Source organism: Polypterus senegalus, chromosome 14 (genome assembly GCF_016835505.1).
Source record: "Polypterus senegalus isolate Bchr_013 chromosome 14, ASM1683550v1, whole genome shotgun sequence".
Lineage (NCBI taxonomy): Eukaryota > Metazoa > Chordata > Cladistia > Polypteriformes > Polypteridae > Polypterus > Polypterus senegalus.
The window spans coordinates 12,126,682-12,154,594 of NC_053167.1; the positions used below are offsets into that span (position 1 = coordinate 12,126,682).

Here is a 27,913-nt window from a genome sequence, read left to right on the forward strand (position 1 = left end):
TAGTCTTGGTACCAACTATTGAACTGTTTGGGGTGTCTGACGGGTTCCAGCTATGGTAATAGCGTTGTTAGGGGTGTGACACAGCAAAAAACAATCATCTGTTTCCACCAAACAGACGAACACCAACTGGAAGACCAATGTTGCTATTCCCAGGAGAATGACCCTGACTCTGCCTTTTCCACTAGCCTACCTATATAGCCACAAAAAAGACAGGAAGCCGATGTTCAGAGTGATTGCAGCCACCAAAGGAGTCGGATCTCAAGAAATATTGAAACTCTCAAGTACACTGCCTATTTCTGCAAATGTTAATAATAAATAACATGCAATATTATAATACAGGGAGAGATGGAGGCACAATGGTGCTGCTGCTGGGGTTCATATCCAGGGTCCTCCCTGTGTGAAGTTTGCAGGCTCTCGCTGTGTCAGAGTGGGTTTCCTACGGGTGCGCCAGTTTCTTCCTACAGTCCAAAGACATGTGGGTTAGGTGGACTGGAGATGTTAAATTGACAAGTGTGTGAGTGGAGTCTTTGTTTTCACTCTGCAAAGGCCTGGAACACTGTCCAGATATTGTTTTTAACTTGAACCCTATGTTTTCTGGGATAGGCCAATGCTTAGTACCATAATACAGAATTATAAAAATAATGATTAATTAACACAGTATAGATTACAATAACAAGAGAGTATATATACAGCAGATTTTGAGAAAATACAAGAATATGCAGTACATATACAAAGAATAAATTTCCACCAAAATGTATCCATATTGATTGTATTTATGTTAACATTTATTAGGTTAGTCATGGTCCAGCCAGTAGAACATAATGGAAACTGATACAGGTGGATTTCTGTCCACTCTTCGACACGGTTGCATGCTGGAAGGCCCCATCTTCTAAGATTACATTGGTACCTCATGACCCCACATCACACTATTCAGCTTGTATCATGGCGAGAAGGGAGACTTTCAGATGGAAGTACTCAGTTAAAGAGGGATATAGTTCTCTTCCTCCAAACTGTAATCCTGGAGTTTTCGATGGTTCTATTAAGCACGTCAGTGACTTAAAAAAGCTTTTTCTGGACCTCAACCTTTGTTTTACAGGTAAGTAGCAGAACAGATGGTGTTTATCTAATGCTGAAGCTTTCAAACGTTCATGATTGGCTACTACTTCTCTTTGAATATCACTTGGTACAATTCCTACTAGGATATTTTTTTTTCTTTTGATGTTGGTCTGGGCAGAACGGTGGCGCAGTGGTAGCGCTGCTGCCTTGCATTTAATAGACCCGGGTTTGCTTCCCAGGTCCTCCCTACATGGAGTTTGCATGTTCTCCCCGTGTCTGTGTGGGTTTCCTCCGGGTGCACCGGTTTCCTCCCACAGTCCAAAGACATGCAGGTTAGGTGCATTGGCAATGCTAAATTGTTTCTAGTGTGTGCTTGGTGTGTGTGTGTGCCCTGCGGTGGGCTGGCACCCTGCCCGGGGTTTGTTTCCTGCCTTGCACAATGTGTTGGCTGGGATTGGCTCCAGCAGACCCCCGTGACCCTGTAGTTAGGATATAGCGGGTTGGATAATGGATAGATAGATGATGGTCTTAAGTAACTAATGACAATTCAGCAGGTCAGGATGGAGCAGGATTAGAAGATGAATATTATGATACAATGAGAATTTCATATTTTAGCTAATGATTACTGTAATATTTGATCCAATTGTTTGACACCTACTACAGTTGTAGACAGCTAGAGCGGAGTTTCTTAAACTATGGATCGCGACCCAAACGGGTCTTGGGTTGCTGCTGTTGGGTTGCATAGGGTTGCAGTCACTGTTGTATTTATTGGGAATGGGTCGTGCACGGTTTGTGAAGTGTGTTGACATTGCTCCATTATGACAATCAGAGGCTATTCTCCAAGGAAAACTATCCCTCCCACTCTGTTGATCATCAGCGAATATATGCAGTCTTTAAGACAACAGACATTTGTCAGCTTGCTTGTTTTTATAATTTAGCCCAGTTTCTGTTTTGCATATTTACACTTTAAAATTTAAAGTAATTCTGATATTTTAAAACATGATAATTGAAAAAGTCAAAAAGAAACTCCTTAATTACAGCCCACAGAGTCTCTCTGTCAGGGCACTGCTGCCTAGAGGGCTTTTATGACTCTCAGAGCAAAGTGAAGAAAAAATATGTGGGCACCGTGGCAGCTTTGGAAACTCGAGTAAGCAGAAGAAATATTTTTCAGAGAAGTTTTTTTCTGTGTGGTTGCTTCACAATGCCTCTCAGAAAGTGAACTGCTATACCGATTAACTACAACATTAAAAAAATCAGCTTGTTTGTTTTACGTCCTCTACATTAAGCTTGTTGTGAGCTTTCCACTACTGCTATTTTCTATTTTCCATGCAAAATATTTTAGACTGACTAATTTAAATAGAGGACAAGATGGGAAGCAAATCAGGACAGGCAGGGTTAAGCCCACTCATGAACAGACTCATGCGTGAGTCTAAGATGTCCCTTTGCGGTTGTGTCTAATGATTTGACCTGTCCAAGAGTGTCTCCTACATGGCACTTGATACTCCTGGAATAGGCTGTAAGCTTTGCCACTCTGGAGTGGATAAAATGTGTTTGAAAATGCTACATTATGTTATTTAAATAATATGAAACATACTGCTAACAAGTGGAGAGTGGCCTTCGAGTAAGATCAATACATAAGAGATTTGCAATTACTGCACATGACCTTTACAAATTAAAGTGATTTTTCTTGATTTCCCATTTCTTAACACAGGACTATCTAATTACCCAATTCTTCTAGGTGAAGGCAGTGCAGAATATTATCAGCAGTCGGTTACCTTGTCTTCAGGTCATGTAAAAACAGAAAGCCAGCCAGTTAAATTACAAAGCAGGCTATGGAACTGACCTACCAGTGAACAGTGATTTATATGAACCATGGAAAAGGGCCTTTCTTTAGTAGTCTTTTCACCAAATGCTTTACTATTACTTGAGCAATTTTTTGGATAACTACTTTTTACTTCTGCTTGAGTAATATTATTTTGAAGTAATGCTACTCTTACTTGAGTACAATTTTTGTCTACTCTACCCACCTTTGCCTTTACAACACATTATAACAAGTATGACTTGACTTGCTTAAGATTACAACAAGGCTTCATACAGAGTCAATCTAGAGTTGCAACTCTACGGGATAAGCTTATCTACTCCTTTCACAATGTTCATCCACATGTCGTTCCAATAATCTTAGTAGTCATCATTGACCTGCATACTACTTATTTTATGTGTACTAAATGATGTATTTTCATTCATTTGTTCTATAATTTTCTTCTTTCTTGCTCTTGCTTTGTTACAATGCTTACTGTTAAAGACACAGATCAATTCCTCTTTACTTTCTACAGGAAACCATTTCAATGACTTCTTAGCCAGGTACATTGGTCCTGCTTTGTATTTGCTGAACATTATTATTATTTTTCAAAGTGGAAATTGTCCCAAACCACCCACAAATTTTGCACAAATCACACAGAAGTGTTGCTTTACGCTCATTGCAAACCGCAGGTTTTAGTGGCTTGCTATACAGTACATATAGGGTGGTCCAGATCTAATTGTGCAATTTTCATTACGCTCTAACTTATTAAGTTTATTACATAGAAAATCACCCGAAAAATCCCAGACCATTGAGAAGTGTGTGAACTGACGACATGAAGAATCGTCTTTGTGCTGAACTGGAATCATCCCCGCATAAATCAAAGTCATCCAGACGATCTGGATCCGCATCATTAGATCTGGACCACCCTGTACTACACATGATCGAATTGTACTTAAACACAACTTTAAAAAAAATCCAATATTGATCTTTGAGATGTGAATACAATTAAATAAAAGATATATTAAAACATTTTCCAAAAACAAGGTCCTGAGATATTGTAAAACTTCACAGAATTTTTCACTTTCCATCTGTGATTATAACTGTTATGTTCTTGTTAGGATTATCGCTGTAACTATTTTTATTCTTCAATATTGCCCATTTTTCTGAGGTTTAAGAAAACCTTAATGTAAACGTCCTTCGAGAGAACTGTGACTATCTAAATAACTGATTATGTTTTGTGCAATTTGCTTGTATTCTGAAAATGAGGTTGCTATTGTCATGATCAGGCTTATAATTTAATTTGTTTATATTTTCCAACTCTTCCTCAGCCTGTAAAAATTATTTACATACAGTTCCTGAGGTTTTGATGGTCAAGGAATCAGATGGAAATATTAAGTTTTTGTTTCCATGTGTTTTTACAAGTGTTAAACTCCATTCTTATTCTCCCACAGCACTTTTGTTTTCTTATGGGCACTGTCATTCTGGGATAGTTTTGTTGATGGTTTAGTAAGCCATTGATAATCTTGATGAATGGGAGTGATTGCTGTGTGACATCATTACCATTTCTTTGTCGTTTAAGATTTGGATTCACTAACTAAAAATTTTTAGAAATGTATTTCTTATTGTTAATTTCTGAACTACTGGTTATGACAATTACTTGAAGATAAAATGGCAGACAGGTACGCTTGATTTAAAGCTATCACACATCTGCGATTAGTGAACAACTTTAGGGTTTGGGCTGCTTGTAATTACACTCCAAACCAGTTATAATGAAATCATAACATCGATCTTCACTTTTGAACTACTCATTAAGGATTCAGATACTTAGCTTTGATATTCCTCTTTTCTTTTTTGCCATTTCTGCTTTTAAAATCTACTTTAAATGTAACTTTTAACCTTGGAATATATTGTGTCAGAAATTTAAAAACCTTGTTCCCATTTTAGTGCAAAAGTGATTGTTTTTTGCTATAATTTACTGTCAGTATTTTCTGGAGGTATCCAGTTTTGAACTTTGTTTGTTTTAGTCTTTCCACATACTCTTCTTGGATTGGAGTTTTAATTGAAGGGACACTGTGCAGTTAATTCCTCAGACATGCACCATTCCGTGCCTCCCATTCATTTAATTGCTGGACCCTCACCTAAAGCCATTTTTCCCATCTGTTAGTGAATTTAAAGACTTTGGCTCTCCCTTCTTTCCCTAGTCATTTACAGTGCTTTTTCATTTTTGATCCTTTCTAGAATTTTAAATATTACAAGAATAGTGCTTGAAATTAAGTTATTCTGTGTCCATCAAGCATGTCAGAAATACTCCAAGGGATTACACTAGGATAAGAATTTTCACACCCCAGAGTAGGTCATGAGAAGTAGTTATAAAGCATCCTACACCCCACTCCCAGGGAGGAGTAGGAGTTCACCTTTGAGAATGAAAGACGTCACAAAGGCATTTTGTAGTTTCTTTGGAAATCATGATGATGCTTTGTAGTTTTTGTTGCTAGTGCTAAGACTTCACCACAAACATAAAAATCATAATAATAACAATAATAAAATTCTGAATTAGTGTAAGCCACCCAGAATCATAGGAAATATAATGTTGTAAGTACATAATAAACAAGAACAAATGCATCAAATATTTGAAATATTAAAATATGTTCTTCAATTTAAATATTTCCAGTTGTAATGAAAAAAAATAACACCATATTCAAAATCACCGACCTTGAAATAGTCTGAAACAGCCATCCTCAAGCTTATGTCATTTGTAACCTGCTGGGAATGGCTCTTAGAGAGCTAGGACCACCAGTAAAGAATCAAATATCAAAAATATGATCACATTCATGATCAGCAACCATGAAATAGTATAAAACAGCATTCCACATGCCTATATTACCGATCCTCATTTTTTTGAATTTTTGTATAAAGGAGTAACTTTGACCCCTTGAATTCCACTAGGAGTGAACCCCTGGGGTCAGATGATATGGCAAGCGCAGCCTGAAGCCCATCTGATCTTTTTTGCGGAAGACACCTACTGGTTCACTATTTATCATAAGGGTGTAATTACCTGCACAGAATATAGTCCAAAATTGGCCTAAATGTGTTTTTTCCATATCTACAGGGCCAAAAATTGTGAGAAACCCATAAAGCTCAAAGGTTTTCATAACTAGACATCAATCGAATGAGATGACCTATGTGGGGTTTTCTTGTACTGGTGAGTTAGGAGGTTTCAGAAAAAAAAAAACTGAAGTAATTTCAAAACTTTTGTAAATAATTCTGATGAGCACAATATTTAAAGGGACGTGAATTCATTCAAATAAAAGGTTTGCGTCACTCTCATGAAGTACTCTAGAGTCATGTGTTGAACCAGGCCATTCACAACAACATCAACAGTAATACTGTTTTGTAAAGTGTAACACAAATTTAAAGCCCAGCATACCGGTGTGACATTTTGCTGTCAATCATCCATCCTGCCCTGCTTATTTTCAGGATAATGTGCCAGCTATTTTAATACAGTTTACTTCATGTCCATGACCCCCTGCATGTTGATACTGTGATATCACTTGCAGTATACTCATCCACACTTAGAGCAATAATCTTTATGGCTGTGAAGTCATTCACACCAACAACTCTAGAAAAACTAGTGATTTGTATCAGTGCAACTTGCTTTAACATTACCCCAAGTGCAGTTGTGAGGAAATGTATTAATCTGTATATTACCTGACATGTTTGTATAGACATTCAAAGTTTAGTGCAGAATTTGATAAATGGTTGTTTGTTACATAGCAAAATCATCACAAAGCTGATTTTTCCTTCTGGCCAAACGTTGCAAAGTTTCCAGCGCTTTCATTTAGACTGACAGTGCATGGCTTTCTCGTGTAGATGGAGCTATCAGGCAAAGTACACATATTATTCCAACTCTGTCAAATCAATATCTTTTTATAAGTTTATTGTCGTCAAGTGTTTCCCAATCCCCAGTCTTTGCCGGAATGTGTGCCCCAATCTCTGCCTCAACTCCATCTTCAAGCAACTCCTAATGAGTCAGGACGGCTCATGAGCTCTTCTAGATTCCAGATGAAGTTAGCAGTTTCCTAAATTAGGAGACTTGATAAAATTCCTCTACTGTTATTCCTACTCTTAAGTTCACAATTGTGTCGCTCTGAGATTTCTGCTCCAGTTATTACTCTTCTCTTACTCTGAGATGTTTGATAAATATGGGCCCTGATCTTGGTTGCTCCTATTTTGATTATGTACCTACTTTATGTTTTTTTTAAGTGTTGTCATCTGTACTCAAAAGAATAAACATTACTGTGTACAAACCAGCTATTTTTAGTCATTTGTACAATCCTGCTTTCCTGTTTGTCTTCTGCAGTTGGATTCAATAAATGTCTTGTCAGTGCAAACTGTCTCAACTGAATAGAAATGCCAAAAATGAAATGTGTTAAAAAGGTAGATGGAATCAAATTATAAGAAGAAAGGCCACTAGAGTCCCCGTTGGGCCAGGGCCATCTATAATGTTACAGTGAACTTAATATTTCAAGGATCCGTCTCCCTTACACTCCCTGTATTACCTTTGTTCACATTTTACTATTAAAGGATGATTAATAGTTCTGCAATGAGCCTATGGTGTCAAAAGCAGGATGTACTTCTGCCTGAACACTAGTTAGTAGTGTTTATAACATACAAGAATAGTAAATGATCCATTAAAATGCCGGCAGTTTTTATCCTCCTGGATCACCACTCCATTTAACTACACATTTTCTTCCATAGGCGAATGTGTTTGTCTCTCACATTTTCCATTTTTTCAAAAATTCACTGAATTCCAAACTGATTTTACCTGATATTTTGCTCCATGAGGGGACTGGGCGGTCTCTTGGTCTGGAATCCCTATAGATTTTTTTTTTCTCCAGCCTCTGGAGTTTTTTTTTTTTGTTTTTTCTGTCCACCCTGGCCATCGGATCTTACTTATTCTATGTTAATTAATGTTGACTTATTTTTATTTTTTATTGTGTCTTCTATTTTTGTAAAGCACTTTGAGCTACATTTTTTGTATGAAAATGTGCTATATAAATAAATGTTGTTGTTGATGATGAGTTGGCCACCATCTGATTGTCTTTGTAGTGTTCTGATGAGGTATGATATAAATGCGTATACTTTCAAACATCTCTGAGACGTCTTTCATTGATCTGCTCCATGTTTACTTTAGAATTATAGAAGATTAATCTGAAAAAATATAGCTACCAAACTGGCCAATCAGAGTCATAGGCATCTGCGTATAGTCAGTGTCAACACAGGATGAAGTCACATTTTTTGAGAAGGTGTGCAACAGGCTATGCTGTAGGCTTCGTGGGCCATGGCGTAGTTACAGTGTAGGCTCAACATAGAAGTATAAATCGCCTATAAGAGGAATAATGTAACTCAGAGCTGAAATGTCTGAAAAGTGTAGGTCCAATGTAATAGTTTGCAAGGTATACTTACTAAATGGGTAGACAGTATTTTAGTGAAGAGGATCAAGAGAATGATACATGGTTGTACCAAAAATGTCAAAAACCGGAGAGAATAAACAACAATTGCATGTGAAGTCCCGCAACACACAAGTCTCACAAAATGCCTATATGGGAAATCAAAATGGTAATGCAAATGATACAAAAATAATTTCCAAAATCTTAAAATAAATTTTTATCATAATTCTTACTAGGATTTCACTGTATTCTTCAAAACCCGCTAATGAGGCTGAAAAGCTGATATTTTTTTAACATGAAAGAGAGCAAATTAAAAAAAAAAAATCACATTATAAAAAAGGAGTGCAAGGGGTTTCCAGTAAGAAAATATTGGCATGGGACTGGGTCAGTGCTCAGATAAAAAGACATTGTTAAGAGGTGTAGTACAAGGTCCAGGACATATGAAAGTTTAGAGGTGACTGGTGGCTAGTTAGATCCCCTCAGCCTTCTTGGTCACTGAAACATGCAACCATGCTGATAGCTGGTCCTTCAGCCAAAGCTCAAATTGGCTTTGAACTCCTTGGCTCTTTCATGGACTTTTTCAAACCTCATGTTCGAAACCTTTGACAGTAACCGCTCTTTAGAGAAACAGATCAATTCTGTTGTCAAGAGTTACTTTTTCCAGCTTTGTTTTTTAGCCAAGGTTAAACCATTTCTTATCACCTAGGGATCTTGAGAATGTTACTCATGCTTTTATTTTTTTGTAGCTTCATTACTGTAACTCATATTCTAGGATCAGTAAATCCCTGATACACAGGTTGCAGTTTGTCCAGAATGATGCTGCCTGTTTTTTGGTTGGAGCAAGAAAGTTTGATTCTGTTTCTTTAACTTTAGCCTTTTTTCACTGGCCACATGATAGTTTCAGAATTGGTTTTAAACTTTTCCAGCTGTTTTTTAAATCAATACATGGACATGCTCCCACTTATTTATCTGAATTGTGTGTCTTAAACAAGCCTTCCACAGAGCTTGGATCTTCATGTCAGTTGTCTCTTGTTGTTTCTCATACTAAGAGCACAACTAAGGGGCACAGGGCTTTTGCAGCTGCTGCATCTCATCTGTGGAATTCTTTACCTCATTACATTAAGGAGTCTCCCTCAACTGAACTGTTTAAAATGAGACTAAAGACGCATTTCTATTCTCTAGCTTTCCGTGACCTTCAGTGATACTGAAGGTCCCTTCCTCATATTCACTTGTTTGTTTTCAATTTACTGCTTGTTGTACTGTGTTTTGTTGTATTTTATTCTATTTATTTTACTTATGTGTATTGTATAGTCCAAAGACATGCAGGTTAGGTGCATTGGCAATTGTAAATTGTCCCTAGTGTGCTCTTGGTGTGTGGGTGTGTGCCCTACGGTGGGCTGGCACCCTACCCGGGGTTTGTTTCCTGCCTTGCGCCCTGTGTTGGCTTGGATTGGCTCCAGCAGACCCCGTGACACTGTAGTTAGAAATATAGCAGGTTGGATAATAGATGGATGGATGTATTGTATATTTTATTGAAGCACATTAAATGTGCTTTATAAATAAATTGACAGTGACATTGACATTGTGAGCTCCCTGACTGATCTGGACCTTTATAAACTGTGGAGGATTGGTGACTTTTTGATTTCATCTTGTTTTACATTTTTAAAAAAGAGAGTAGAAGCACAAAAGGGATTCTCAACAATCAGGAAACACACTGTTCACTTATTTCTGTATCATTCTTTCCTAGACTACACATTTTGTCATGATGTTCTGAAAATGAGAAGTACAGTCGGTGTCAATGTGATTCAAACTGTAGCCATTCTGCCATATTATGTCTCAGATTATGTCTCAGAGTTCAGACCTTCACCTGTGCACCTAATGTAGTGTGCTGCAAGAAAATGCTCCTTCTACTCATTTTACCTTTCAGAAATAGTAACTGGGTCCTTCTGGGAATCGTGTAAAATTCAATTGTTCCTAATCAAAAAAATAAAGAATCATTAACTTTAATGTCTCAAAGCATCAGGCTTCATTCTGTCCTAAACTGAGCGATTCAAAATACATGCCTGAGGAGATCATCACCAACAAATTCATGGGTGACATGACGTGTCTGCAGCCAGACTTTAGAGGCCTTATAATGATTTGATATCTTCCTCTCTGTACTCGTCTTAATTTGTATCGACAGATGTGCCTTTTCCAAGTCTTGTGTTGCTCATTTATTTAATGTCATAAATCCCTCTGCCCCACCCCCTCCCCAAACCTAATGATGAGATCTGAAAACACACAAGGTGATGCTCTCATAGCCAGAAATTGAACATACAAGAAATTCTATAGCATTTACACCTGCCGGTCAAATCCACTGCCATGGGAACCACAGACAAAGTGTCACATAATCTCGGGAGGTTCCCAGGGCAGTAGTGTTGGGGATTGTCACTCATGCAACGATAAGACAGCACTTCTGGGAATGCAATGGAACTATCAAGAAAAGATGATTTTAAAAGTGCGGCCAAGCTGCTAAACATTTGCAGATTAAATGGAGAGGCTGCTGTTACATTGTTCAATGACCCAGGCCTTTGACTTCTTATGTCATTCCCAGACTGGCTTAATCCAAAACAGACTCATTATGTGACCCTGATAAAGCTCTCTATACTGACACTTTTATATATATATCACCACAAGGGGGGACCACAGAGCCCCAAGCCTCATGCACAATTACAGATAAGGAGCCTTGGCTTGAGCTAGGAGACCTTTTTGCCCAAGCTGAACTCTGTCAAGGCGGAAGATGGGACAGCAAGCTGCGTGCTGAGCAATGCATTTACAACACAAAAGAAAATGGTAGTAGTCAGAAGGAATTTCGTAGGCCTTAGGAATTCTAGTGTTAAAGTAACATTGACAGAGATACCCATGTTGGACATTACAAAGCACTGACAGAATAACATTTGTTTTCAGAAGTTCATGATTGTCTTTAGTGAGAAATGTTTAGAAAGCTTACTGTGAAGTAAATGCATACTGTTTATGACACCATGAGCAGCATGATGGCTGCCTCACAGCTCCAGGGTTATAAGATTAAACCCAGGGTTCATGCAAACATCTGGGAGAGTCTGAATGATTGCCCCAAATCTGAATGAAGTTTTTTCAGGTATTCTGATTTTTTCCCCCCTCTATTCCAAACCCAAGCATACTTGATTGATGAATAAATGAATGAGTTAATTAAATGCGCTACTGATAGATAAAGATGAAAGCATTAAGCAAACCATCCCTAAAGTGCATTATTTCAGTCTCTAAGCAAGATATCAGAACAAAACAAATGAAAGGCACACTTTGCACTTACTATAACCTAATTAAAACAAAGAGCTTTACCTCTCGATGGCATTTAACAAACAATACTTTAAAATGTGATGTAGATGAGTAGCATTTTAAATAGATAGATAGATAGATAGATAGATAGATAGATAGATAGATAGATAGATAGATAGATAGATACTTTATTAATCCCCAAGGGGAAATTCACATACTCCAGCAGCAACATACTGATAAAAACAATATTAAATTAAAGAGTGATAAAAATGCAGTGCAAGTTAAAAATGCTAGGTGGAGAGTGCAAGGCAGGTATAATAGTCTATAATCTTGTATAATGTTAACGTTTACCCCCCCGGGTGGAATTGAAGAGTCGCATAGTGTGGGGGAGGAACAATGTCCTCAGTCTGTCAGTGGAACAGGATGGTGACAGCAGTCTGTCGCTGAAGCTGCTCCTCTATCTGGAGATGATCCTGTTCAGAGGATGCAGTGGATTCTCCATGATTGACAGGAGTTTGCTCAGCGCCCGTCACTCTGCCACGGATGTTAAACTGTCCAGCTCCGTGCCTACAATAGAGCCTGCCTTCCTCACCAGTTTGTCCAGGTGTGAGGTGTCCTTCTTCTTTATGTTGCCTCCCCAGCGCACCACTGCGTAGAAGAGGGCACTCACCACAACCGTCTGGTAGAACATCTGCAGCATCTTATTGCAGATGTTGAAGGACACCAGCATTCTAAGGAAGTATAGTCGGCTCTGTCCTCTCTTGCACAGAACATTAGTATTGGCAGTCCAGTCCAATTTATCATCCAGCTGCATTCCCAGGTATTTATAGGTCTGTACCCTCTGCACACAGTCTCCTCTGATGATCACGGGGTCAAGTTATAAATACAAGCATCCTGGTGGAAGAGCTGAGATTAATTCAAGACCTTCCTGTGAAATGGCCCAGTGCTCAGTGGAGTTTGCACAATTTTTTTTTTATAATTCCACATGCCAAAGACATCATGTTACGTTATTTTGTAACTTTAAACTGGTCCCATATGTCCAGGGTGGCATAAATGTGCCCTCCAGTTTACTGCCACTATGCCCAAATGTGCTCTCCACATTGTAGCTAGTGTTGCATGAATAAGCACAAACTGTTTGCAACCCTGCCATGTGAGGTGGTTAGAAAATGAACTGAAGGATAGACATAGCACCACAATTTAGGAGTTGGTGGCAGCACATTGTAACCTTTTATTATGCATGTAAAGCTTCAAATAAACCTTTGTAAAAATTGATGCTTGCCAGGTTTTATACTAATTGGTCTGATAATTTTACACATCCCACTGATATCATGTTGATGGGTTCCTAAATGTCTCCTGCACCATATAAAGTGCTGGGCTCTTTTTTTGAACACACTAACCAACATGGCATGTCTGCATCAGGTTAAAGAGTATTACCTCCAACAGATAAATTTCTGAAAACATCTAACAATGTTAAATATTATGCAACATGGACAAAAACTGTGGAAGCATCCACTCATTTTCCTAAAATGTTTTCACCATAGCTGCTGGTGAGCTGACCTGTCCAACACAAGACACACTCACACACTTCCTTAAAGTCAGCGGATTGTGCAAACTCCATGCAGATAGTGACTAAGCTACGAGAACATCATGTTTACACCACCACAGCTAATTTAACACATGTCCATAATCGTGTCATTTAAAAAAAATAGCTGGAGTAATAACAGCAAAAAAAAATTTAAAAATCTGTAATTAAATAAAGTGCTGTTTATCCAACTTGAAGGTGTCTGGAGCCCATCCAGGCAGCGTTTTGTGCCAAAAATGACCCAAATCTGGTCTGAGTGCCTGCCCATCAGAGTGCCCCTTCCAAAAAGTCAATTTGCCTAACATGAACATCTTTGGAGGTGAGGCAGTGAAGTGGAGAATGTGTACAAAACCCAAGGATAGATACGGAGAACATACAAAGTCCAACCTCAAAAGGTCTGACATGGGATTCAAACCCAATCGTTATGGCAGCAGCACTATCTAAGGAGCAAACCTAGGAAAATCAATTAATGATAAACATTTATGGCTTGCTCAAAAGACAAAAATAATACCTGTTTGTTCTGATCCATAAATATAAGGCAGCTGGTAAGCTCAATTATGCACTGTGTAAAGTCAGGCCTGATTCAGGCACTCCATGACAGGAGGCACATCATTAGATGGCCTAAATGAAAGTTGTCTGGTAATGATGACACCAGTAGCCAGACTAGAGTAACAGATGGCATTATATCCTTAAATAATAAAATGAGACATTGTAGTAATAGAAGGACACTGAGAGATGTTTCCTAACAGAACAGGAATTCCTCAGTTTAGTAGCTGGCAGCAGAATGCATTAGAAGTAGGGCTACCTCCTGATTATTATAATGAATATGCCTTTGTACAGGAATCAGGGATTGCAGGGGTGTTCTAACAGCTGGTATAGTAAGACCACCTTAGGAGTTTCAGGAGGAATTCCTGACCCCAGAAGAGAGCAACCTGAAAGTAAAGGGATACGTTTGCCTTTTTTGTGAATCAGTATACACTCAATAACCCATAATGAGTAACTGTCTGGCCAAACTGAGTAACCAGGCAAGAAGGCCTTTAGTCGGGGTGGTAACCTTAAGTATTCAAAGGCCATTCTAACAGAGCTTCAGAAGTCCTCTGCTGAGATGGGTGAACCTGTCAGAATGACGACTATCTCTAGAATACTCCATCAATCAGGCATTTATGGCAGAGTAGCTAGGTGGAAGCCACTCCTGATACCATCCCTACAATGAAGCATGGTGTTGGCAGCATCATGCTATGGGGAAACCTCTCAGTGGCAGGGACAGGGACACTAGTCAGAATTGAGGGAAAGATGAATTCAGCCAATTACAGAGAGGTCCTCAAAGAAAACCTGCTCCAGAGAGTGGGCAACCTCAGACTGTGGTGATGGTTCACCGATCAGCACGATAATGATGAACCCAAGGTAACACCTGAGTGGCTTGGGGACAAATTTCTGACTTTCCTTAAATGGCCCATCCAAACATCTAAGGAGAGACCTGATGATGGCAGTTTACAGAAACTTCCAATCCAAACAGAGATTGAAAGGAGCTGCCAGAAAGAATGGAATAAATAGCCCAAATCCAGGTGTGTTCAAAGCTTGTAGAGACTAACTGCAGAAGACTCAAAGATGTAGTTGCTGCCAAAGGGGCTTCTACAAAGTACTGAGTTAACAGTCCGAATAATTATGTGAATCTGATATTTTAGTTAATGATTTCTAATAAATTTGCAAAGCTTGATGAAAAGATGCTTCTACTTTGTCATTATGAGCTATTGAGTGTAGATCCATCCATTATCCAACCTGCTATATCCTAACCACTGGGTCACGGGGGTCTGCTGGAGCCAATCCCAGCGAACACTGGGCGCAAGGCAGGAACCAAACCCCGGGCAGGGTGCCAGCCCACAGCAGTGAGTGTAGATTGATGGGCAAAAATAGCAAATTGATACATCCATCCATCCATCCATTTTCTAACCTGCTGAATCCGAATACAGGGTCACAGGGGTCTGCTGGACCCAATCCCAGCCAACACTGGGCGCAAGGCAGGAACCAAACCCCAGGCAGGGTGCCAGCCCACAGCAGTGAGTGTAGATTGATGGTCAAAAATAGCAACTTGATACAATCAAAATTAAACTTACAACACAATAAAGAGGGCAGAAAGTGAAGGGGTCTGAATACTTTTTGAATCCACAGAATTTTTTTTTTCTGCTTTGTATTATTGTTTTCTCCTTATTATGCTCTTTCTATAGTGAGTTTATTTCTGTTTTTTTTTATTTTCACTTTTCCTTTTTATGTTTGGTCAGATTTTGGTTTTGTGGTCATTATGAGAAATACCCCCACCACTTCCCAGACTGCAATTGTCATTTAGAGAGTGAATTGAATAACAGTTTGCGTCTTTCACAAAAGGAAAAGATGCATAAAGTATAGGAAATGAATCGACTCAGGGTCAAAGACTCAAGTGGGGACTTGGCCTCTGGAAGTTTTCCAGCAGGGTCCTCAAATGTAAAGACTGACCCTAAACAAAAGCTGCAGAAAGCACAAAATGTTTAGCTTGTATTTATAGAATTTAATTAGCACACTGTGCCTCACATCTACTAATGCTACATCACACATACACCCTAACTCCGGTAGAAGAAACAGAAAAGCTTTCAGTCAGCTTTGAATGAAAACAACTCAAAGGGAAAGAACAGAGACTTAGCACTCTGGTGAAAGGTGTCTCTCAGGTGGAGCAGGTACTGTTTCTGTAGCTAATGTAGGTATTATTAAATTGTAATATGCTCCATGGACAGCACTAGGGCTATTCAATGTATTTAGGAGGCATATGAGTAGACTTGTTGAGGATTGTTTAAACTAGAGAATGGAGGGGGTGGGAGTTTAAGGCAGGCCAGGTTTATTATTATCTATACACGGAGGAACAAACGACGGCGTAGAAATAAAAATGTGTAGTAATGTAAATTCTAAGCAAACATTTAAATGTAGAAGGAGTAACACATTAAAAATAGCTTGCCTTAATGCTAGAAATATCAAAAATAAGGTAAGTGAGTTGGAGTTGTATATAGCAGAGCATAATTATGATATTATAGCAATAATGGAAACCTGGCTAAATAACAAAGATGGGGATGAGTGTAACATAGAGGGATACACATTTTTAGGAAGGATAGACAGAACAGAAAAGGAGGTGGGGTTGCTGTTTATGCCAAAAAGAATTTAAATGTAAGTCCTCTTCAGTTGGATGATGAGCCCCATCTTAGTGAGGACATGTGGCTTTGCCTGGAAAATATTAGGGAGTGTGTTATAGACCACCCAATTCAGACAGTAATTTCAACACACATCTTTTTAGAAATATCAAAAAGGCAAGTTTACAGGGAGATATTATAGTCATGGGGGACTTTAATTATCCAAATATTAACTGGGATAACCTTGCAGATGGAGGAGCACAAGAGTTTTTAGAAGTAATCAGTGACTGTTTTTTTAACACAGCATGTTAAAGCACCAATGCAGGGTGAAGCCTATCTGGATTTAGTATTCTGTAATAATCAGGATAGAATTGAGGGTGTAGAGGTGATTGAACCACTAGGGTCAAGTGACCATAATATAATACAATTCTCAGTATTTTGTAAGAGTACAGATGCAAAGACTAAAATTGTTAAGTTGAACTTTGGTAGGGCTAATTTTGAGCAGATGCAACAAAGTCTAAGTAGGATAGACTGGGATAAGCTTTTAAATGTGGAGACAGTCGAGGAGCAGTGGAACAGGTTTAAAAATGTTTTACATGTAATGCAGGACAGATACATACCTAAATTTGGAATTAATAGGAAACTAAAAAACTCCACGATGGATTAATAAAGATTTAAAAAAGTAGATGCAAAAGAAAACACTGCTTTATAAGGCATATAAGACTAATGACTGCAAAGTGAATCAGAGTGTATGAGAACATGAGGGCAACCATTAAGAATGATATCAGGGAGGCTAAAAGACAGTTGGAGAGGAATATAGCAGATAAGGCGAAAGAAGACCCCAAGAGATTCTTTCAGTATTTTAGTAGTAAAAGAACAGTTAAGGAGGAGGTCAAGTTCATCAGGAATAGTAAAGGGAATTAAAAGATACAGACAATGAAATAGCAGATGCCCTAAACTTACATTTTTATGAGGTGTTTACAAGTGAGCAAGTGGATAACATCTCAGAGGTAAACGTGAATACTAAGGAGGTACTGAGGGATTTGGAAATTGTAGAGGGAGAAGTGCTGCTCAGATTAAATAAGATGAAATCAAACAAATCACCAGACTCAGATAATATTTATCCTTGTTCTTAAGGAGGCTAGTGAGTACATATATAAACCCTTGACACTATTTTTAGGAAGTCACTGTGCACTGGAGAGATTCAAAGGACTGGAAAATGGCAAATATCATCCCATTATATAAAAAGGGTGACAGGGCAGATCCAAGCAACTATAGGCCAGTAAGCTTAACATGCATCACAGGAAAATTAATGGAAGGAATTATTAAGGATAAGATTGAGCAACACATGCAAGGACAAGAGTTATTCTGAACAGTCAGCATGGGTTCAGAAAAGGGAGGTCATGTTTTAGTAACATGAAGGAATTCTATGAGGAGGCAACAAAAGGATACAACCAAAGTGGAGCTTATGATATTATTTATCTGGACTTTCAGAAAGCATTTGATAAGGTGCCACATGAGAGGTTGGGCATCAAGTTAAAAGAAGTGGGAGTTCAGGGTGATGTTTTTAGATGGGTGCAGAATTGGCTCAGACACAGGAAGCAGAGGGTGATGGTGCAGGAACCTCATCAGAACTGGCCAATGTTAAGAGTGGTGTTCCACAGGGGTCAGTGCTAGGGCCGCTGCTATTTTCAATATATATAAATGATTTAGATAGGAATATAAGTAACAAGCTAGTTAAGTTTGCAGATGATACCAAGATAGGTGGATTAGCAGATAATTTGGAATCCGTTATATCATTACAGAAGGACTTGGATAGCATACAGGCTTGGGCAGATTTGTGGCAGATGAAATTTAATGTCAGTAAATGTAAAGTAATACACATAGGAAGTAAAAATCTTAGGTTTGAATACACAATGGGCGGTCAGAAAATTGAGAGTACACCTTATGAGAAGGATTTAGGAGTCATAGTGGACTCTAAGCTATCAACTTCCCAACAGTGTTCAGAAGCCATTAAGAAGGCTAACAGAATGTTAGGTTATATAGCACGATCTGTGGAGTACAAGTCCAAGGAGGTTATGCTCAACCTTTATAATGCACTGGTGAGGCCTCATCTGGAGTACTGTGTGCAGTTTTGGTCTCCAGGCTACAAAAGGACATAGCAGCTAGAAAAGGTCCAGAGAAGAGCGACTAGGCTGAGTCCAGGGCTACAGGGGATGAATTATGAGGAAAGATTAAAAGAGCTGAGCCTTTACAGTTTAACCAAAGAAGATTAAGAGGAAATATGATTGAAGTGTTTAAAATTATGAAGGGAATCAGTACAGTGCTGCGGTGGTCTGGCACCCTGCCCGGGGTTTGTTTCCTGCCTTGCACCCTGTGTTGGCTGGGATTGGCTTCAGCAGACCCCCGTGACCCTGTACCTAGGATATAGCGGGTTGGATAATGGATGGATGGATGGATTAGTACAGTGGATCGAGACTGTTATTTTAAAATGAGTTTATCAAGAACACTGGGACACAATTGGAAACGTATTAAATGTAAATTTCTCGACAAACATTAGAAATTTTTTCTTCACAAAGAGACACTTGGAATAAGCTACCAAGTAGCATGGTAGACAGTAAGACGTTAGGGCCTTTCAAAACTCGACTTGATGTTTTTTTGGAAGAAATAAGTAAGTAGGACTGGCGAGCTTTGTTGGGCTGAATGGCCAGTTCTCGTCTAGAGTGTTCTAATGTTCTTCTAGTCTAATGAGATTAACTGTTGATTCTCAGCTGCACTACTCCACATGAGGGACGACTATTATGGAATTTTATTACAAAGTGGTGAAATAAGAAGGGTCTAAGTCTGTGTCCACTCACTTCAGTCTCAACATGTGTATTGATGTCAGTAACAACATGCCCATCATTATCATTAGCATAACTTGAATACATTTTGGTGAATTTTTATATAAGAGTCAACACAATGGATGTACGGATAGAGTAAGGCGAGGTTTATACTTCACGCAATGCAACACATGCTCCAGGGGATGCTTCTGATACACAAGCGTTTTACTGTTTATACTTGTGCACGTACTTTACATAAATCTGGAAGAATCCACCAGGTGGCAGTGCGAGATATCATCATGGTGAGAACAGGTTTGCCTTTGCTGTGCTGTGAATTGCCAAGAACACCCATTAAATTCCGATGACACCTTACCGCAATATCTCTGAAAAGGATGTTTAATGATTAAATCCATCAATCCAGGGTAGTGCCCATTCCAGCTAGCATTGGGCACAAGGCAGAAACAATCCCTAGATGGGACATCAACTCATCGCAAGGTGAATACAAGCACACACATACACTAACGTCATTTTAGTGTCTCCAAATCTGCATGTTTTTGAAAGGAAACCCAGCAGAAAAACATGCAAACTCCAGGCAGGGAATACCTGCGAGACAGCAGCGCTACCCATCCGCTCCCGTGTCACACCCATGTGTGTAATTATTAACAGTATTCATTATTTAAATGATATTAACGATTTAATCTGTAAAATGTAACATACTTTAATGCATTTCATCTTGAAAGTGATATCAAGTATGAATCTAAGGATTCTAAATGTGTACAGAGTTGGAATATCATACATTTAATGTGTTCTGTGTGGTGATTGCTGCTGTCAGGTCAGAAGGAAGCCCCAGAAAAAAAAGACGGCACAAAAGATGGTATGTGAGACTTTTAAAAAGTATCGTGTCAATACGATCAGGAATATGTGACGCTTGAATATAAAAGCACTACGAATGCATCTGTATGTCGGCATCGTGCCTCACCACATCGAACCATTCATCAAACATCAAAGCGCGCACATCGATCTCGTAGGACCCGCATAGTGGCTTTCTGTCACGTGAAGATAGCAAAGAGAGACTCTGACGTCACATTCCAACTTTTATCACACTGTAACCGACTTTTTCTGGTACTGCAACTCGCACAATTAATTTCATTTCTGAGGACCCGCTCAGAGGACACGTCAAATGAATGCTGGGAACACGTGGCAGCCATGATGCATGCGCGTACACATTCTGAGCGTGACGTATAAGATAATCCTCCCACAACCCTAACCTTAACTATACAGTAATTACATAACTGCATCCCTACAGTCAGTCATAGTGAAAATGTCATACAAGTTACACTTTGGAATATGTCATTGGCAGCAGATTCACTAGGCTTGTGTGTGGCTTGAAGAAGTGAACACCTACCTGTGGAAACCTGCTAAGAAGCTTGAGAGAAGTGTGACCGAACATCTTCTGTTTGGGACAGCTGTCTTTCATGTCTCAGGGATGTTATCATGAATTCTGAAGCTAATGAAACCACCATGCTCACGTATATGGATATTTAAGGGAATCACACCCCTAATATCTGGAAGCCAGAGCTTTACAAAGCTAATACTTGTAAGAGAGCAAATCGAAGTAAATTTAATCCTCTATCTGCAAAGCATGTCTGGGGGAATGAGTTCTGAACACACAGGGCCTGAAGAAGATGGCAACAAGTCTCAGGCAGGAGAGGTCTTTCAGGTTCTGTCACTCTGTATTTATAATAAAGTGCTTCATTATTCTGTCTGTCAAGATTGGGGTAGGAGACAATGATCACCATCTCAATAGCTTTCCCTTTTCTGTCCGTTGTGTAGGAGCACCTTAGCCATTTTTAGCTTAGCATAGCTGCATAGCTGCCTACTACAGGATGTTGGCAGTATAAACATACATCATATTGTGATCAAATAGTAAACAAAAAAGGGGCAATTTTGGAATTTGTTTTTGTTATTAATAATGTTGAATGACTTTAGACATAACTGATATTTATTTGTCTTTTATACACATACAAAGCAATAAATGAGCTGACTGTCACTTGCAGAATAGGCAGGCTTTATTTTTATTAATAGCCTGTAAATCTTTCTTGTGCTCAATTTGAAATTGGACAGTAAGAATACAACTCTACCTTAATTCTAATAGTTGCTGATTTGTTCAAAGGAAAATGACAAAGTTTTGCTATGGAGTGATGAACATATTAGTATTCCAGTAGGTCAAACCCCTGATTTATTTGTCCAAGATACAAGAAACGGAGTCATGAGCATTCATAATGGTTTTCTTCCAAGCCAATGGTGTCCATTTACCAGCAGAGAGTAAGATTAGCACCCAGAACAAAAAGACTGACCTGTTTCTTCACTAAGATTTCTCTGCTGTGACAAGTTTCTTGTATTAGTAAGACCTCCAGAGGACAGCTTCTTTCACACTTCATGGACCAAAGTTGCAAGGCTTCATTATGAGCGGCATGACAATGCCCTGAATGGCTCATGATGCCAGGTCAGTAATAAAGAGAGACAGAGGGCAGCAGACAAGCGACCTGCCACTTGTCACATCTGATGAGTATTAAAAATGAATTTCACCAATAAGCTCAGCACAATGATATTTATTTCTTGCACGTATGAAATGAATAGTCTTAGCACTTAGGGGAAAAAGAAATGAGGATAATTTTCAACAGAAAAAGTAACAGTTACAGATATGTGAAAAAGTAAGTGCACCCTTTTTTATTTCTGTGGTTTTTGCAATCATCCAGTCCTAAAACTAGATAAATCAAATCTCTGCTAACAAACAACATAGAATATTGTTTTATATTATAATATATTGTGAAAATATAAGTACACCCTTACCACTTCCATATCCTTTAAGAAGGTAATTGGAGGCAAGTGCTGCTAACCACCTCCACTTGATTACATCAGACTATCTAGTTCAGGGTCGTGGGGCCTGTTCCAGCAAAGCAGGAATTAATACTTGATAGCTGTGGACGTAACTGCCACTGGTTTTGCTTTTCAATGGCAGTGGCAGCAGTTCCTGAAGATCAGCTAATCACGTGAATGTGATTAGTATCACCCAGCTTGAAGTACCTCTATATATGATGCAGGTGCACTTACTTTTTCACACATGGCTTTTTATGTTGTTTTATTTTTTATTGAATAAATAATTACAGAGCAAAAATGTTCACAGAAATTAAATATAATTTGTCGCTTGAGATTAAGTTTGTCTAATTTGGTGAGGACAGGATAATTATCCAACCATCCATTATCCAACCTGCAATATTTTAACTACAGGGTCACAGGGGTCTGCTGGAGCCAATCCCAGCCAACACAGGGCGCAAGGCAGGAAACAAACTCCGGGCAGGGCGCCAGCCCACCACAAGGATGATTAGTAGTTACGGAAATTTAAACAAGTGAAAATTAAAAAAAAAGAAGGTGTATTCTTTAGATGGCTGCAATTTTTAAGATCATAAACATTGTACTTTATAGTCTGGCATCTTAATACATTAAAGGGCAAAAAAACTTCATTAGCAATTGTGTGAATAACTAATTTCAAGCATTCTATATTTTTATTTTTGGGCAACGCAATGACAGAGTTGTTAGCATTGCTAAGTTGTGACCCCAGAATCCAGGGCCCAAATCCCAATGTGGGTCTGATGTGTCTGGTGCTGTTTGCTCAGGTTTTCTTTGGGTCTTCTGGTTCCCACCCCACTATAAGCAAAGCCCATGCAGTCTTGGGTGACTAGTGAATCTGCACTGAAAGAGTATTGGAGATGGCCATCTTGTGATGAAGTGGTGCTCCACCAACAGCTCACTTCTGCCTAGTGCTCTGTGTTGCTGCCTATGACGTTCTATTGAAATAATGGCTGTCTAGAAATGAAAATGATGTACTTGTCAGACTTTTAAAAGCTGGGATTAGTGGGGAAAATCAGGGGAATACTCAGGGTCCTGATGTGTCCAGGTTAAGTCACGGAGCCTCTAATAGTGTGCCCATCTTGTTAACTTGTGGTGTGCCTACTGCATAGGGTAAGTTGGGATTGTATGTAATATTGAAAGCCTATCCATTCATTCATTACCATACCCAAGGAATCCAGTGCAATGGCACAGGGGACAGAGCAAGGCAAGAATGATGAATATGAAATGCTCATCCATCCATCTATTGTTTGCTTACTAAGACCACATCATAGCTGAAGGAGTGGATAGAAAAGATTTATAAAATTTAGGCTAAATGATTTTTTATAATGTGATGTATAATTCCAAAAGTTTGCTGAGTTTTCTGTTGCAATGACAATCAACATAGCACACATAAAAACATAAAATGCAAAAGCCTTACCAACACAATCAATGAAGACAAACTTGCTCTAACAATACACTGAACTGAATGCAGATTATATTTTTCTACTTGTTCTGTAAAACTGTAATGCTGTCCTTGGGTAAAATCCATCCCTGTTGTCCAAATTAGAACTCTTTGCATTTTCTCTACTACAATATAACCAAATAATTTACAACACAAATTTAAAAGACAACAATAAAAATATACATTTACCCCAACACTAAATACCCATCCACCATAAAGATTACTTGATTTACAGTAGTACTAGGGTGTTGTACCGTGTTAGCCATTATGAATGTGGTGAAAAGTCAAACAAAATGACACCTTTTATTGGCTGACTAAAAAGATTATAATATGCAAGTTTTCAAGACAACTCAGGCACCTTCTTCAGGGGCCAAAAGTTATCAGCAACTCAGTGAGCTGAGACTCTTAATCTTTAAAACTTCAGAGCTGTGAGCGCTTCATGAACTTTATATTTTACAGTACGGAGCATATGTATATGTCTTTTATGTGATGAAGGCACGGATGCATCAAAAAACAAATTTACATTATCACACCACTTGGCTCACAGCAATGAAGCGCTCAGAAGCAATACAAGCATTACTTGTTGTCTAGTTTAAAAAACAACAAAACAAAAGAGATTCTCAGTACGACATATTCAATGGTATTACATACAAAGTATAACATGCTTTCTAAAATGACCTAAAACTTTTATAATATCACAGCCTGCTAAATCTGCTTTGAAAGCTTCATCTCAAACATTCAAACATGCAATCCATAGATTGAGAAGAAAGTCTCTATAAAATGACCCAACGCGTGGCTCTCTAGGTCATAAAACCTATTGTAAGCCCTTCATACATCTTCATTTCACAATGTTTTCCTTCAATATGTCTTGATCACAATGATCATTTCCAATTTTAATGGTTATTTTGATATAAATATTAAACAGATGACCTCTTCAAGCAGGCCGAGCAGGCATGGGCACTTGTGGCTTAACTGTGTATAACCCGGTGCCTCACATATTGTCAGTAAAACACATGATATGACATCAGCTCTCTGGTCTGCTTGTGATGTTGCACATATGTACTACATTTAATGCATCATTTATATATATATATTTTTTTTTGTTGTTTCCTTCTATTTTTCTCTTTAATGTTCAGTCTGAACAAGAGATTTATTTGTTTTGCATACACAGCATATGACTTGGATTTCGTCTGTGTGTGTATATTATAGGGAGAAAAGGAGAAAAGACCATAAGGAGTCTTAAAACTGTATTGCACTGTATACTTTATAAAGCATTCTGAACACCTCTTGTTATAGTTTTAACCAAAAGTATCAGTCATATATCAGTTGAAATCTAAATAAAGCACACTGGTTTGAATTAGAGGATCACAATGATTTACCTGCTTCCTTGAGCTCATGGCCCCCTTGCTGGACTTGCATGACATCTTGATGGTGTTGTTGGCTCGCCCTTGGTGAATGGAGTCGTTGCCCGCTCTGTCATGTGGATTGGTAGGAAGAGGGTTCATGAATAGAATCCTAGCAATGAGTCCATAAAGCACTGTTGCCAAGATGAGCGGTATAACATAAAACAAGGTGAAGTCCAGGAAGTAAATTGGCATGTAAAGGTTTCTTGAGACACGGTAGCCACACTTCACCACCACTCCATTAGCATATATGGTCTCGTTAGTGTCCACTAAGAAGAACCACATGATGCAATACAGAGATGTGAAGATCCAAACACAGGCAATGATTTTTTTTGCTCTCGATACTGTGCAGATAAACTGGGCTTTGATAGAGTGGCAGATGGCAATATAGCGCTCAATAGTAAAGGCAGTGATGGAGCAAGATGACACATTAATACCAAGGTACTGCAGGTAGGTAATACAGAGGCAGCCTGCATAACCATAAATCCAGGAGGCAACCACCTCTGAAATGTTGGGCAGACCTGCTGCTAGCAATACAATCAAATCTGCAATGGCCAGGCTCACCAGATAGCAATTAGTAGGAGTCCTCATGTGCTTTGTTCTGAGAACCACCAAAACCACCATGATATTGCCAGCAATGCCCACTCCGCAGATCAGCAGAGCCAACAGAATGGTGACCACTTGCACTTCCAGGAGATCCTGTGGCATTGTCTTCAGCATTGTGCTGTTCACTCCCATCTCCAAGGATGCACTGAAATTATCCATCTGGACACCTTTAGTTTCACTTGTTTAATTTTTCTCTATAGACAAGTCAATAGTTCATTTTTGAAAGGCATAAAATGAATTCTGAAAAGAAAAGATAAAATAAGTACATAGAATGGGCTATTTAATCAAATATTATGCAAGCCTAAAAGCACATTAATCTGTAATAGTTTGTAATTGCCAATTTTAATGTGTCACTGACAAATGCAGAAGATGCAGGACTTTCCCTTTGGCACCCCATTCTCCCCTCATCAGCCCCCTACCTCTCTCTGGTGTTCTCACTCTGAAACTCTCTCTCTCTCTCTCTCTCTCTTTCTCTCGCTCCTTCTCTCGTTCATCTCTGCTCTGCCTAACGCTCCATTCACAAGCCGTAAGAGTTGAGCCTTAAATCTTTACCCAGCTCTGATTTAGTTACCTCCGTGCAAGTGGACACGATCACAATGTTTGGACGCTACTGAGTCCACAGTGCTCGAATGAGTGAAGCTAATTCGTAACCGGCATATCGGCTCGTGCGCTAGGCGACAATTGTTGCGAATTTTAGGTGAATGGGCGAATGCAGGAGGTGTTTTTACATAAAACCGAATCTTTTATTTTGTGAATAAAATCAAGTTTCAAAAGATATTTTGCCTCTATACTGGTCAGCAGGTATCCTCTGTTACTTTTGCACAACATTATTCGGCATTCGATTGTATCAAAAAACATCTTCTAAAACAGCCCTAAAACAATACAATGTGTAGTTAAATTTCTGAAGGAACAAAATAAGCGTCTCAAAGTTTCAGTTCTGTTTCACGTTTAGGAAATATTTTGCCTTCTAACTTATCAAAGTGAACTTTTGTCTTCCAAAAACAAGATTCTACTTGCTATTAATAAATAATCGGTTGCAGAAGTACTTGGATATACAAAAGTCCTATAATTTACTGAGGTTTTCACCAGTTTGTATTATGCGTGTACTTAATGGCAGCATTTTTCATTTGTCTCGTATGTTTGAGCAGGAGAAAGCGCGGTTTGAGGATGTTGCGTACCTTTTACATATGCACATTTTACTAACTGTGGTTGACAAAAGAACTGTTTTTGTTGACTGTGAAGAGTGACGCAGAATAAGATTTCATGTGGTAGTTACTTTAGGGTATATCCCAGCTATGATCAGTTGTCGGTGTCATTATATGCAAATATACGTGTGACGTGATTAATTGCATTTACATTTTTGGTATGTTGTACGGAATATGTGCTATGTGAATAGCATTCATATTTTTTTTTCTAAAGTAATTATTCAGAATTTAACACGAAAGAGCGTTAGATCTATCTTTAGGTGCGCCGAATCCTATTAGTGTAATACAAGCATTTCCAGTCGGTTCACCATCCGTTTTCTGAAGCCGCTTCCTAGCCGGCTGCTTTGGGCACAGAACATAGACCATCTCTTGATGGGATGACAGTCCATCTCAGGGTAGCCTCACTAACACTCCCACTGTCACACAGATTCATCTGGGTAAATAACCCAAAATGTTCTCATTTTGGAAGAGTCATCCTGACATCATGCAGACTGGAAACAGTGACCGAAGATCTACACAACTGTGAGGCAAAAATCATTGATCTATCGAGTCACTCTTCGTATGCATGCAGCCCTATTTTAAAACAATCGAGAAAGCAATGCATTATTTTACAGCGAGGAAGGAATAAACATTACTCTGTCTTATTATAATATAATTCATAGTACAGAGAAAAGTACTTTTAAAACGGAGGAAAATAAAACAGTGGGATCTCCCCTCTTTATAAAGTCATAACCTACTGTACTTCTAAATGACTGCCACTGTACTTTTCTGCAAACTAGGAAAAAGTAACTTTCATCCATAAACCTCCTACATACTGCCTCCTTCTAGTTTATTACGTTCTGTGAACCCATTTCGATGGAAACTCATAAATATTATCTTACCATTTTACGCTAATTCAGTTTCCTGCAAGTCCTCACGGGTCGCACAAACTGTCGCTGTATTGCACACCGCAGTACTGAAAATGACAGCCGACAAAAATCCTGTCGGTGGTATTGGAGCCGGCAGTGCAGGGGGAGTGAGGGAGGGAGCGAGGCTGTGGGTTGGGTGCTTGGGAAGGGGCGTGAGGCGAGGAGCCTCCCACCGCGATCTCGCTGCGTCTGACAGAGTGAGCGCAAACTGCATATTCTCTCCGTGGACCCTGCAGTAACCCTTTCTGCATGTTTTCCCGATCATTGTTCGAACTTGCAT

General features: G+C 38.9%; 1 protein-coding gene across 1 annotated transcript in view; it reads right to left on the reverse strand.

Moving 5' to 3' along the window:
- Nucleotides 1–27,638, reverse strand: part of LOC120514980 (thyrotropin-releasing hormone receptor-like) — an 86,004-nt gene extending 58,366 nt beyond the window's left edge. The window contains exons 1-2 of the mRNA XM_039735650.1: nt 27,607–27,638; nt 24,891–25,760 (exon numbers count right to left, since the gene is read on the reverse strand). Of these exons, the coding sequence (XP_039591584.1) occupies nt 24,891–25,679 (789 nt within the window). The 5' untranslated portion in view covers nt 25,680–25,760; nt 27,607–27,638. The remainder of the gene's footprint in view (nt 1–24,890; nt 25,761–27,606) is intronic.
- Between the last annotated feature and the right edge of the window lie 275 nt (nt 27,639–27,913).